General features: G+C 38.4%; 1 protein-coding gene across 7 annotated transcripts in view; it reads right to left on the bottom strand.

Moving 5' to 3' along the window:
• FAM193A (family with sequence similarity 193 member A) overlaps positions 1-14,986 on the bottom strand; it is a 49,271-nt gene that overhangs the window by 29,436 nt on the left and 4,849 nt on the right. For 2 of the 7 annotated variants that reach the window (XM_079983479.1, XM_079983478.1), the window contains exons 2-4: positions 10,743-10,887; positions 8,273-8,347; positions 272-384 (exon numbers count right to left, since the gene is read on the bottom strand). In XM_079983479.1, coding sequence (XP_079839605.1) covers positions 272-384; positions 8,273-8,347; positions 10,743-10,808 — 254 coding nt within the window. In that variant the 5' untranslated portion in view covers positions 10,809-10,887. Of the gene's footprint in view, positions 1-271; positions 385-5,356; positions 5,480-8,272; positions 8,348-10,742; positions 10,888-13,049; positions 13,458-13,606; positions 14,579-14,986 lie in introns of those variants that run through there. The other 5 variants (XM_079983477.1, XM_079983476.1, XM_079983480.1 and 2 more) reach the window with 5 other exon arrangements.

Here is a 14,986-nt window from a genome sequence, read left to right as displayed (position 1 = left end):
AGACAGAGCTTTCCAAACTTTTCATGTTGGTGATACACTTTTAAGACATGAATCATTTTGCAACACAGTAATTCAGTTTTACTAGCAAACCAGAGGTTAAATTAACCCCTTTCCAACACCGGAAGGAGTGTGGGGAGCATTCACACAACACACCTACACACTGCAGCCAACAATCTAATGTGTCGCGACACACAACTTGGAAAGCTCTCAGTTAAGATTTTATTATGAAATAATATTTTACTACTATAGCTATTAAATATTATCTACTCACCTGTGCCTGAAATTGCAATTAGGACAGTCAGAAATACTCAGTCTTGATGACAACAGATGTCTCATTGTGTCTGTGAAGTTGTTTTCTCCAGATATTGCTTTACTGCCATTTAACTAGAATTAGCAAGGATATATAAAAACTGTGAGCTATTTTCAGTAACATTTTAATTACTGTTGACAAAAAATCATTTTAAAACCATAAATTCAAAATGAAATTAATAACCTGATAAAGCACAATCTGATAATATACACACTCCATCAAGTAACTCTACTAATGCCTCTTTCTGAGACTTGCAAATTACTACTCTGCTGGTCACCTGGGGCAAGTACTGTAGAAATTGTCCTCAGGTAATAAGGACTAATCAAGACTCATGTCTGCAGTTAGGTGAAATATGAGCCTGCTTTTAAAAAAATCAGAATCCATTACACATGTTCAGTTCAGCACTTAGTAAGGATTCAGTACCAATGCATAACTGAATAATACGTTCAATTTGGCATGTTTCATAAACAGCGCTATATTGCAGCTGCATTTTGTAGTCAATTGTGACTCTAAAATTGTCCACTTGATTACTTGTACTAGATTATTTACATTCAGCATGTCCTGAAACTGAAATGTTTGAATTTGTTAGGCAAGCCCTTCTTTGTATTTAAAAGAAGGTGCAGCTGCTGATCTCTTACTAAGAACGAGACTGACACTTTACTTGGAACTAAGTCTGAGATCAAAGGAGCTAATTTCCAAGCATATGCAGTTGAGGTCCTAGGCACGTTTACCTGAGAGTAAGTCCCAGTAGGCACAACAGAATTTCTCCTGAGTAAATACATGATTAGGCTATATGTGTCAGTCTAAGTATGTTAGTTGTTGTTTTTTTGTATTTTATTGGGTCAGGGAAGGTAGGAGGAAAAGAGAATTGTTTCTCCGAAGTTAACTCATGACAAAAATATTTTTAGACCATCATTCATACTTTTTCTTAATCCTCTAATCCATGGATGGCCACAGCAAAAGGGATACTATTGAAGGAGGAGATATATAGAGTATATAAAATGATACTTCTTCAATAGAATCCCCCATACCTATCTATATCTGTATCTCCATTCCACACATGTATGGGCAAAGAGGTTATTAAAAAAAGTTGTGGCCCACTAACTATTGTGGACATGTTTAAAAGGCTGCTCTTATATTAAACAAACACTAAATAAAACTCAATATTGTAGCTGTATATAGGATGTTTTTAGTTAAACTGTACAGAGGCCAAAGCTCTGAAATTCTTAATTCATATCAATCCAAGCTTTTTTCACTACATGAAGCAGACAGAGAAGAGATACAGTACTGGCCAAAATTGTGGAAACCTTTTGGAAAACGTGCATTACATTCTTCATTAAATTATTTTTCCTTTGATATATTAATTTTATGGCATTACTAAAAAAAAAAAAAGTTAAAAAAAAGTAGTGCTATGAGCCATCATTGCCAAAATAAGATGACACCTGATTGGCTCTCTAAACACTCCTTTTTCTGGTTATTTGGCTATAACTTTTGATAGAGTACAGATAATTAAACAGACTTTGTTGCATTACATTCTTCATTAAATTATCTTTCCATTGATATATAATTTTATGGTACTACTCCCCCCCCAAAAAAGGTCGCGTTATGAGCCATCAAACCTCGGAAATACACTTTCTCCAAAAGGTTTCCACAATTTTGGCCACTAGTGTACATACCGAAAATGGGTGTCACCCTTTTCTGCTAATGGCATTTAGGAATCAATAGTCTCTGATAATCCACTGTTCTACATGTCTGCCAGACAACATACAGTGTGATCACACAGTATCAGAAATGCAGAGTTTGAGCCAACAGTTTTGCAAGTCAAGCATTGATCCCCGACTCCATCAGGGCTGCTGGTCAGAGGAATCAACAGCAAACAGTTCAATTCAGGATATTATCACAACAGCTGTGACCTTCTTAGTTTTGGAAATCAGGTGCTAAGAAATTCAGTCCTGTGCTTGCTGTCCATCATGAAGTTGTCATAACTGCTCAATACATTTTTTTTAGAAGTGGACCAATCTAATCATAAGATTGTACTGCTGGAAGGGACTATGAGGGCAATCTAATCAGACTCAAGAGCAGCAACTTGTGCTCATGTAAACAATGATCTAACCATGACAATAATATCTGCCATGCCCCTGATAAAGCAGAATGTTTCTAGAGCCACATGTAACATTAAATACAACACAAGCTTTGTAGCCCTCTAGTGCCCATGTGAGGTGATGCCAGAATCCTTCTACTTAAAGATACCCGGACTTCTGGTTTCCTGCTGTGGGAAATGGCTGCCTCCCACATGAATGGACCCAAGCTGTGCCAGTAATTCAGGGCTGATATGAGGGTAATTAGCCCTGGCAGATTCTCCAAGGTGAGGGAGGACTGTCTCACAGACCCACAAATTGTCTGTGATCTGTTGGCTTGCATCAAGGTGCAAGCGACAGGGACGCTGTGTCTAAGAGCACGGTATGGCTGGCACTCTCCAGAGCCACTCCTGCATGCAGGAGACACCTGCTTTCTAAAATAAGAAGATTTGGACAAAAAACAAGCATGTTCCAGATGGAGGAGATTAAGGGAAAAAACTGTCAAATTATGCAGTCGTTGAAAGCAGAACTTTGGACTTTAAACGGACTCTCATCTTGAAACGTGGACTAAGGAGGTGAGCAACCGCTCTTTCCGTACTTGTTATATACATCACGATTTGGCGAAGCTCATCCAGAAAGAATTTAATTAATTGAACGAAACACAAGAGGTGAAAATTTTAATTGAATGCATGATGCACAGCCGTGAACGGAGAACTCTAATTAGAATTAGAGCTGGCAAAATAAGATCAGATATGGCAGCTCAGGCTGAAGATGGAAAGAAAATGGCGATCATTATTGCAGTTACAAAAAAAAGGGGATTCTAATGGAAAAGAGCTCCTTTGAACTTGGGGTGTATTTCATTCTAAAATACATCTGCTTGTATGGATTATTTTTATACATGATTGTGGACAGAAATTGTGGGCAGAAGGATGGAGAGCGCTGGATCCCTGCCAGCTCTTCTAGGGCCTGGAGGAGCTGGGAGGGGGGAGGTACTTTTATTCTTGGAGGAATTTAAATAATTCTCACATAATATACAGCTGGGAAGCATGCCCTACAATACAGCATTATATACAGTGGTACCTCGGGTTACAGACCCTTTAGGTTACAGACGCTTCAGGTTACAGACTCCGCTAACCCAGAAATAGTACCTCGGGTTAAGAACTTTACTTCAGGATGAGAACAGAAATCGCGCGGTGGTGGCACAGCAGCAGTGGGAGGCCCCATTAGCTAAAGTGGTACCTCAGGCTAAGAACAGTTTCAGGTTAAGAACGGACCTCCAGGACAAATTAAGTTCTTAACCCAAGGTACCACTGTACAGACATATACGGACACCAGCTCATTAAGAGACACCAGAGAGAACTTGTTGACTTGCCATTTATAAACTCTATTTTTGGAACAAAGCCCGGTGCCTTTAATGAAAACTTGACAAACAAAGGAGAGATAAGAGGACTGAACACCAAAATAACTGGACAGAGAATAAGATGAATAAAAAATTCCTCCTGTGTGTTAACAATACAAAAACTTTGCTACAGAAGATGTGAACCACAGGAACAATGACTAATTAGACTGAGAATAAGGATGATTATCTCTAGACATCTGGAACATGGGAAGTCCCCCCCCCCAAAAAAATTTAATAATTGAAATATATAAATGGTGGTATTGTTATTATTGTAATTTGGATTGATTTGATTTAATCTGTCATTAATTGGAAGATTGTTATTGAAAATGAATTTTAAAAATTAGCATAAAAAGATACCAAAGAGGGTCTGGTAAAAACAACCAATTACAGGACTAGATTAAGATAATGATAGCTTAAAATCTGAGAGTTCAGAATCACTTTTAGAGTCCAGGATTTAGCTTCCTCAAGAACAGAACAACCCATACGTTTTGTCCACCTAGGACACCTATTTTCCCAACCACAGCAGCAGATGGGCTTTTGTAAATGAAACATACTTTTATTGTGAAGTAACAAGGCAGGCATCTACTACCCAGTCACTGAGTTCAATAGCACTTACTTCATATTAAGTGTCCCTGGGGTATAAGTATACCATTATACATTATAACACAAATGGCTGGGAGTTTGGTCCCTTTGTGAAGAAATGTGTTGTAATACATAAAATATGAACGCCAATGTAATTATTTAAAAGTTGCCTTCACTCTAAAATATATTCTGTTTGTCAGAAGGTATATGGTGGAAACCAACTGATGAGGTAATTTAACATACAAATATGAAGTCTGACAATATTTTATGTGGGTATCCTCAATTATATGTCATTTCACATAAGCAGCCTTTTGTTCATCTTCAAGAACATGACTGAAAACTGTTCTGAGCATTGGCAACAAAACTGGGTTCAAGCACCAAACAAACTTTCAATCCCAACTAGGCAGATAGGTCTTACGTTCCCAGCTTGCCAGGGACAAAATGAGCCAAAAATATTTTAAACGTCTTTTAAAATGAACTAATTGGTTTCATTTTTCTGCTTCTAGAAAGCTTTTAGGCTGCATTTTACCATTTTTATTGTTGAATTTTTATTGTATTGCATTTTAATGTTGTGGTTTATTCTTTGTTCAAATATCCAGCCACACCAGGCTTACTGAATCACTGAGTAAAGAAAACCTCTCAAACAGTAACAATTACAAATTAAAGGTACACTACAGGTGGGTGTGATCAGACCTATAAAAGCCATGTGGCTTTGCGACTGCAAAATGCACCCATGTATTTTGATATACATGTAATTTTCATCCACCTTACAGAATTTCATATCCAATTAGCCTTAAAGCTTTGCAGAATTATCTTGAAGAATATAGAAGATCCATGCAATCATGGAAACTAGAATACAGGTTGCAGGAGCACTGAAATAATTTATTCCAAATATGTATTTCAGCTGATGCAAACATTGGCACCAAATCCTGTCAGCTTGAAATCTTGCATTTCAGAAAGTTACTCACAGAGCAGAGACCCCCATACCTGATATGGTTTTCAGAGAACTGGCAGCTTTTCTTGATGCACTGAGTACACTCAATGTACTGAGTGAACACTCTTCAGTACCACATGAAATTCTTGTCAGGTATGAAGAGTTCTGCAAGGCAACTGAAGAAGGTGTTCAGTTGAAGACAAAGCGAGGTACTGGATGGTTTACAAAAAATTCTTACATTTCTTTCAAGAAGCAAAAAAGAGGCTTTGGCCTACTATTGTCCACTGAGGCTTTCTGTCCTTTGTATTCATAACTATGCAAGCTGGTTGGTGTAATTCCACAGCAACTTTCTGAAAATGCAGGAATTTCATTCAGGAATCAAAACTGAATTCCACATGTATTCCTTTACAATCTGAAGATCATGGAAGTTAAACAGTTTAGCTGAGCCCTGGTGTTTTGACTAGAAGTCTATGTTCTTGCAGTAAGCAGGCTAAAGCATTTACTAACTTCATTTCAATAACAGAATGGTGGGCTCAAGTCATTACATCAGAATGTGCCTACTTTTGTACCTGTTTCACCAGCTTGGTTTTGTTTGGGTGTGTTGTTGTTGTTTTACAAAGGAGAGCTTTCAACCTCATCAAAGAGCATCAAAGAACATGAGGACAAATGTCTGATTGCACAAAGCGCATGCAATTCCTTTTGTGACAGTAAAACAAAAAACACCCCATTATTATGAATTCTGGAAAGGACGCTAGGATGACAACCAGGGTTCTCTCCCTGAATGCTAAAGAAAATTGCTGAGCAGTAGATGCTGATAGATTGAAGAAACTTGCTTGTAAGTGATGTTTCCATTTGCTTTAGGATGTGAGAAGACAAAGAAAAAAGATTTTTAACAGAAAATCCCTGGAGATCTAATTGGGAGAATCCTTTACAGTACATATGAAAGAAAAAAAGGGAGCAACGGCCTGTGCACTCAGAATCACCAACTCCCTTATCAGTTGCTTTGTGTCCTATTATTAATTTGATGAACAAATATGATAAATCCATACTGTTAAGGCACTTAGAAAGGTTTGTGACAAGTGATTCCTGTGGTTTTGTGAAAATGGAATGTTTTTTCTTCATCTCTTTGGAGATTTGCATGTTTGGGCAACTTTCTCTCCATGTTTTGTGAAAAATACAGTATAACATCTTAATGAATTGATACCATACTCCCATAACTATTTCACCACCTATTGAGATTTTGGATCAAGAGAAAAGATTTAACATTGAAGAGTAAGGATTACAGTTCAGTTTTTCTGATGCAGCTTATCACAGACCAGATCACTTCTGAAAGCACTACAAAACAATAACTTCAATCAATCACTGCTTTCTTATGTGGTTAAAGGACTGAATAAAGAATGGCACTACCTGGCACCAAGGAGGTCTATAATATGATGGTGATTTGACACACAAATAACAGTTGGGGTGGTTAATGAGCAAGAGGTACAGATTATAGACTGGGGTGGTAGTAAGCCGTTCTGAGAGGATATTCATCTCCACAAATGAAGCCTTTTTCTGGAAAAAAGGCCTCAAATGAAGCCTTTTTCTGGAAATGTACACTGAGGACTGCAATCTATGAGGAGACTGAAACAGATTCAGTTATGGAAGAAATAAGATGGAAAATACAAGAGGAAAAACAAAAAGTAGCATTACAAGAGGATGATCAAAAAGGGCTACAACAGCAAATGGGGGAAAAGACTCACTGGACCACAATGTGCATTTCTCATTTTTGTTTGTTAAGAAAACAATGCTTGCCAAACTATTATCTTTAAATGAATTACTTCAGTATCCTAAGCAAAATTTTAATTTAATTTGAGGCTAGTAATTATGGATTCAGATTCAATAGAAATGTGAGGAGTATCATTAGGAATTTTGCTTATTGGGAGAACCCACCCGAGTGCTCTCTGTTGTCAAGTTACAAGTCAGATAACCATTCTGAAGTTTTTGTCAGAGGATACAACTCATTTAAGTGAATCTGTTACTGTACAGTGGTACCTTGGGTTACAGATGCTTCAGGTTACAGACTCCACTAACCCAGAAACAGTACCTCAGGTTAAGAACTTTGCTTCATGATGAGAACAGAAATCGTGCAGCAGGGCACAGCGGCAGCGGGAGGCCCCAGTAGCTAAAGTGGTGTCTCAGGTTAAGAACAGTTTCAGGTTAAGAACGGACCTCCGGAACGAATTAAGTTCTTAACCCAAGGTATCACTGTACCGGAAATTGAGACAATTCTGAATCTTAAGAAAAGTAAGTCTTCAGGCTCCAATGGCTTGCCAGCCCTATGTGCTGAATAATGTAAGCAGTTAACAAAATCTTAACCAAAGTAACAGAACCTCAAACATATGGAAGGAACTTAGTATTGACCTATTTAATTCATTACAAAGCGTATTACAGCAGTACCTCGGGTTACATACGCTTCAGGTTACAGACTCCGCTAACCCAGAAATAGTACCTCGGGTTAAGAACTTTGCTTCAGGATGAGAACAGAAATCATGCTCTGGCGGCACGGCAGCAGTGGGAGGCCCCATTAGCTAAAGTGGTGCTTCAGGTTAAGAACAGTTTCAGGTTAAGAATGGACCTCCGGAACGAATTAAGTACTTAACCCAAGGTACCACTGTAATAGGTTAATGGGAATCTGTGCATTTTCAGTTTATTTAAAATAATGCAAATACAAATTAAGGAGGACAGTTATGCTCTAAGTACCCTTTCAGTGGTGGCTGTTTGAAGAGTACACATACAATATGCAGACTTGAAGAAAAATTAATACTGCTGAAAAGCACAGAAAGGCTCTTCCAATTCTTTATATACAATTATGGCAGCAATCCTATTCACATTTTACTAGAAGCAAGATTCACCAAACACAGTGAAATTTACTTCTGAGTAAACATGCATTGAATTCAGCTGTGTTAGATGGAAGTATATAGTTTTACCTGTTCTATGAAATGCCTCTTCCTAAACGCTTCCCAGTCTTCTTTCAGAAAGGGTTCTTTTGTTCTCACTGTCACCTGGAACAAAATTAAGCTAGGTTCACTGATTAACACTGCTTGATTTCTACTTTACCCAACTCAGAACATACATGCTTATATCCCGATTATTGAATAATATAGCAGCTTAAAGCCATAAGATTTGTATCAACAAAAGTTATGGTACGTAGATGCAGAAAAAATGCAGGTGATCTATTGAATTACATTGAATTGAGCTGGTTCCCACCTTTTCTAATGTAGAAACCTGCTTTCAAGCTCACACAAGGCTAAACTTAAAATTGAAAAGCTGTCAACAAATATCCTATACAAACAATTACAAGGCTAGCACAATTAGATAGAACACTTATAATAAAATATAATCAGTGTTTTATAAGATCAAAGCGGATGGCTAGGGCTCAGAAGTAGCACAGCATGGTACACATCCTAACAAATCCAACATACACCCACTAAATTATTGCTTCTTGCTCGCTCAACCCTGAGCCACAGAACCATCAGCATTGTTATTTTCCTTGGCTGAAGGGAAGTCAGTGGCAGTAACTACCCCATCCCTCAATCCATTAAAACCCCCTCTCTCTTCAGGCTTGGGCTTGAAAATTCTGAGGAAATGAAAGCAGTATTCAAGGAAACTGCCAATCTATCACACTTAGCATCGCTGGACAGCTTCGCCAGTCAGCTTCCTCCCGGTGCGGAAGAGAGCCCGCCATCTATTGCTGCTGTGGCAGCTTCGCTGGGCAGCGGCAGTGGGCAGCGGGCTCCGTACCAGGAGGAAGTCGCCCAGCGAAGCCAGCTTAGCATTTTCTGGGCCACTTCACCAGGAAGCTTCCTCCCAGCACGGAGCCCGCCACCCACTGCCACTGCCCAGTGAACCCATACCCGGCGTATAAGACAACTCCCAACTTTTTAGAGAATTTTCCGGGGTTAAAAAGTCATCATATACGCCGGAATCTACGGTAAGTCAAATGCCTGAGAAGATCCATCCCATCATGAGTAGCTTAGCCCTATATGCTCTTAGCTCAAACAAATCTTACTAGAAGATTTTAAGAGCTCTTTGGAAAGAATTCTAGACTATAAAATCTCAGAGAACATTCCATATTGCTGTTGATTTTAGCCTAACCGAATAGAAATTACATGGATTTTGAAGTTGTGTCTCTTGCACCTTAGTCGAGCATTCTAAACATACTAGCTTTCTTCATTATTGGTTTTGGTGTAATATACTCCACTAGTATATTAAACTTAATTCAATAGCTAAAAAACATCTTGCAACTTGTTCTTCTTGCAAATGAGACCTAGGTCAACTGTGAAGTTCAGGTATTTATTTTATTTACACACCTGTAACCCTTCTTTCTCAGATTCAAAAATTTGTGAGTAGTTCAGTGTTTTTGGAATTTCAAAAGTATTTTATTTAAAAGTTCTATTTATCACACAATACTGAAGACTCAATACAGGTATCATGTATCGATTATTAAAACACAGTATTTAACACTTAAATTAATTTGGTAAAAATAAGTGTACAAATTAAAAACAAAAATGCTTTAATCCATCTCAGATCTGTCATTTCCTATAGCACATGTGATAAACAAAGAATCCAACAGAAAGAACGTGTAGGGGAAACAGTTTCAAAGATGTTAAAAAGCAATGCATTTTTTTATTAATGCTCAATATGCACTGGCCTAAACAGGGCTTCCTCAGGGCCTTTTCCATAAAAGAATAGGGCGGTTAATAAACAAAGCTAAACACACACACACACACACACACACACACACACCTTTAAAACACAATCTCAAGAGTCATATATGTGTAAAACTCTCATTATCAACTTTTCATAGAAAATGCTTCATGGTAACACAAACAAACTTTCCATATACATGTAAAAAGGCAGGGGGGGTGTATTACACATCACAGTTCTACAAGATGCTGCTGTCTGCAGCAACCATGGCAGGCAACACAAAGGGTAAGTATGATGCCACTATAAAAATTTAAAGGTGCAGTTTTATGACATGTAGCAAGTCCTGCTAATCTGGGAGCAATAGTATACCTGCATGGCTACCCAGCAAAAACTACATGTACAAATATTCCCCCTGCCACAAACACAACTTTCACTTAACACTTCATGAGAACAGTTGATAGCAGAAAAGTTTCAACCCCAAGCATCTCCAATTCCTCCAGTTTTTTGGAAGCCAGTTGCTGGCTTTCCTTGCTCCCTGTCATCTTCTTCAAAAGCAAATATATATACGGCAAATGACTAAAATAAAATGATTTGCGCACATACACAAACATATTAATATAGTACACCTATTCACAGTGTTAACAATTATCTGCATCTCTTTACATATACCTGTATACAATTTGTTTTAACACCTGAACTTTCTGATTAAGATTATATATATATATATATAAATATATATTATTTGCTTACCTGTTCATCAACATAATCATCTATTCTTTTCTGATATTCAAGCCATGTTTCAGCAACTTGACCCATCTCCTGTTCCAACTGGTGATACTGTTGAAGCAAGTTACTATATGTATCTTCGCTACAGGAATCATGTGTTACTCCTAGCCTAACAATTAAGATAACAGTAAGTGTATAGTCTTATGTAAACAGCCTTAACTAAAATATATTAAAGCATTTTGTTCTATCAACTGGCATTTTTACTATATTCCAGAAACTTATCATACCAACAAATCCAAATAATAAATCTTGTTTATTGGTCCAGAATTGGCATTTTTTCTCAGAATTGGCATTTTTCTCATGGAAAGATTAAACATCTTGAGTAATTATTAAAGGACAAATGAGAAATAATTTAGCCAAATCCAAGAAATGGGTCATAAAAAGATGGGAAAACTTTGCAAGCCTCACTTTTGAGATATAATGATGTATCCTGTCCTGGCATACATTAAGATGTAAATGGTTTAAACAAATAATAACAATAAATATATAATTAATTCCAATTTTATGCTATTTTTCAAACATTACTCTAGAGGGCCAATGAAATTAACTGATGGATTTAAACTAGACTAAGAAGTTGTTTTGTCTTCCCTATTTCATATTTTCTACCTTGCATTGCTTTACAAGCTAGGATGCTGATAGATCTATTAAATGAGCTAGATCAGAAGTATTACATATTGTTTCAAGGGTATTTTTGCACTGCCTTTACCTTCAGACCCAAAACTTAATGTATTCTTGACATCAATTCTACCTTTATTTTGTGCCCTTTGGGCAACATTAATGTAATTTGGCAAATAGAAGGGGAAGAAATGGAGGCAGTGAGAGATTTTACTTTCTTGGGCTCCATGATCACTGCAGATGGTGACAGCAGCCACAAAATTAAAAGACGCCTGCTTCTTGGGAGAAGGGCAATGACAGGCCTAGACAGCATCTTGAGAAGTAGAGACATCACCTTGCCAACAAAGGTCCGTATAGTTAAAGCTATGGTTTTCCCAGTAGTGATGTATGGAAGTGAGAGCTGGACCATAAAGAAGGCTGATCGCCGAAGAATTGATGCTTTTGAATTATGGTGCTGGAGGAGACTCTTGAGAGTCCCATGGACTGCAAGAAGATCAAACCTCTCCATTCTGAAGGAAATCAGCCCTGAGTGCTCACTGGAAGGACAGATTGTGAAGCTGAGGCTCCAGTACTTTGGCCACCTCATGAGAAGAGAAGACTCCCTGGAGAAGACCCTGATGTTGGGAAAGATGGAGGGCACAAGGAGAAGGGGGCGACAGAGGACGAGATGGTTGGATAGTGTTTTCGAGGTTACCAGCATGAGTCTGACCAAGCTGCGGGGGGCAGTGGAGGACAGGAGTGCCTGGCGTTCTCTGGTCCATGGGGTCACGAAGAGTCGGACACGACTAAACGACTAAACAACAATGTAATTTGTCACATCAGACATTCTCTTGATGTTAAAGAAAGGAAATACAAGTGGTCACAGCAGGGGTTGCCAACCCTTTTGGACCAGTGGGCACATTTGGAATTTTGAGAAAGTACTATGGGTGCCTGTCAAAATAAGATGGCTCTGAGGTATTTGGCATAACACAAAATGGCAGCTATAGTGGGGGCATGGCATTAACACAAAATAGTGGTTGTGTGAGTGCCGCATCTAAAAGAGCAGAAATGTGGCTGGGGAAACCCAGCCAGAAGGGTGGGGTATAAATATTATTTTTTATCATCACCATCACCATCACAATCATTATTATGGAATGCAAAATGGTGCATGTATCATGACTGCTCACAGAAAGAAATTATTTGCACCTCTTCAGAACAAGAGAGTTGGTTTCAAAAACCAAGGCGCGGCTTCCGACTGGTGGCAGGAGTTTCCTGCACTCAATTGGAAGCCGCGTTGGATGTTTGCCTTCCAAAAATAGTTTGCAAACCAGAACAGTCATTTCCGGGTCTGTGGTGTTTGGGAGCCAAAACGTTCAAGAACTAAGCTGTTCAAAAACCAAGGTACGACTGTATTTAAAATTAGCCAGGTGCATTTTGCATCTGAGTATTAGCCACTTGCGACTAAGTGAAGATGCCTGGGTAGCATCTGACATCTCCATCATCTGGGGATCATTGGATCTTGACTGTTTTTACCCACAAGTATCATCCTGTAAAATTCTTTCAGATATATTTTATTTGCAATCAGAATGAATTTCAGGGACCAAAATGCTTTTTCTGTGCAGCCCGAGCAGGAACAGTGAACATTATAGTTAATTGTTGTAGTTTGTCTTCACTTACCCCACCCCACTGCCCTGCTCACAGTTGTGAAGAATACTCTTATGCTATGAATGATCTGCGTCACCATTAAGAAAATATACATAGACTGTCCCTGGATAAAGTAACTTTTCTTCTTTAAGTTCTCAAAATTCTTAATGTAGCTCAAGGTTGTCATCTGACCTAGCCAGATGTTTAACTGATAATCAATCATAACCAGTCCATTTGAAAAACAAGACTTTCCATTTTGGCAACTGTAACCTCGGTTTAAGGAGCCATTTGTTACCTAGCTTACAGAATGCCTAGTCACAATTCCCCTCCCTGTCCACTTCAGTTGCACTTTCTATTTATTTTTTCGAAACACATGAAATAATACACAGTTCATATAAGTGACACATTGGTAATAGCACGTTTTTAAAAGCAATTCTTAATTGGACACCACAAACATAAATAGGACTCAACTCCTGCAATAAGGGTGAAAATCTTAAGTCATTTGAAAAAATAGTATTTACAAATACCGGCATGTATAGATATAGATATAATATATGTTATTTAAAGTATTGTGCTAGATTTGAACTTACATGTTTGGGGTGGGGTGGCAAAGCGGCACGGAGAAGGCAGCAGCAATCTCTCCTACTCTAGAGTTGGGCAGGGTGGCATTTCTCCTCCTGCGCCCACAGCACCAGCAAATTTTAACACTGAATCTCAGTCGCATACATGGCGACAAGACTTCTCAAATTGCTCACAATCAGACAATTCCCAGTCACAAAATACACCTGGCTCCTGGCTAATATCGAACACTGAGTGGTGATGATGCAGTTTGCCTTCTATGTGTTGCATAGAAGTATGCTTTAAAAAATCAAATCTTGATGGAACATTAATAGAATGTCAAGAGGAGACTCTTTCAGTTATATTAACTGCCTTCCTAAATGGGCAATAAAATTGAGTGCCTTAACATTAAGGATCAACCCTGTCAACTAACTGTATCTTCAATACTGACATTAGTTCAGCTCTTGGGAGATTAACCACACGGACAGGTGAATTCAAACTGAAACCCAGTCTGTCAGACATAGAATCAACCATGACACACCATGTCCAATTTACATTGGGTTGATGCTACATGATACAAAACAAGTAAGAGAATTTGTCTTCAAGTTCTCATTTTGGACACATTTCATATAAATAGTGTGTTTTGTCTCTCCTCTAAGATGGGCAATGCAATGCTGTGTGTGATCTCCATCTGCCTAGACTTATACAGTGGTATCTTCACTACAATAGCAGCTCAACAGAATCAGCCAACTATTTCACTGAATCAGGCATCTCTAATGTAGCACACCTCACATAGATAAAAGCATGGAAGGTGGTGGTGCAATGCTTAGTTGTGCAAAGTGTTAGGATAACTAGACGACTATCACAATACTACAGTCGAACCTTGGCTCTCGAACAGAATCCATTCCGGAAGCCTATTCAACTTCCGAAAACATTCAACAACCAAGGTGCAGCTTCTGATTGGCTGCAGGAGCTTCCTGCACTCAATCGGAAGCCGCATTGGAAGTTTGGCTTCCAAAAATAGCTCGCAAAATAGAACAGTCACTTCCAGGTTTGTGGTGTTTGGGAGTCAAAACATTCGAGAACTAAGCTGTTCGAAAACCAAGATAGGACTGTATACTGTACCTCTGAACTGGTCAAGATCTCACCTTTCCAGGGGCCAATATTGACACTTTTGGAACATGCAAATTCATATGAATTCATATGAAAATACTACAATAAGAAAATCTACTGAAAGTCATCTACAATTTAGCTACAAGAATGGGTGATGGGTGGGGAAAGCAGTCCCCTTCCTGTGTACCTGCCCATTCTGAAGTTTGATTTTGTGTATCTAATGGTGTGTTTGGTATGGAGGGAGAAGTGTAAATAGAATAAGTATTCTCATATCTTGAAATATATAAGATAACCATTCT

This window comes from Podarcis cretensis (assembly GCF_951804945.1).
Source record: "Podarcis cretensis genome assembly, chromosome: 7".
In the NCBI taxonomy this organism is placed as follows: Eukaryota; Metazoa; Chordata; class Lepidosauria; order Squamata; family Lacertidae; genus Podarcis; species Podarcis cretensis.
The sequence above is the reverse complement of the archived record's forward strand: the minus strand, read 5'-3'. Positions and strand labels throughout refer to the sequence as shown.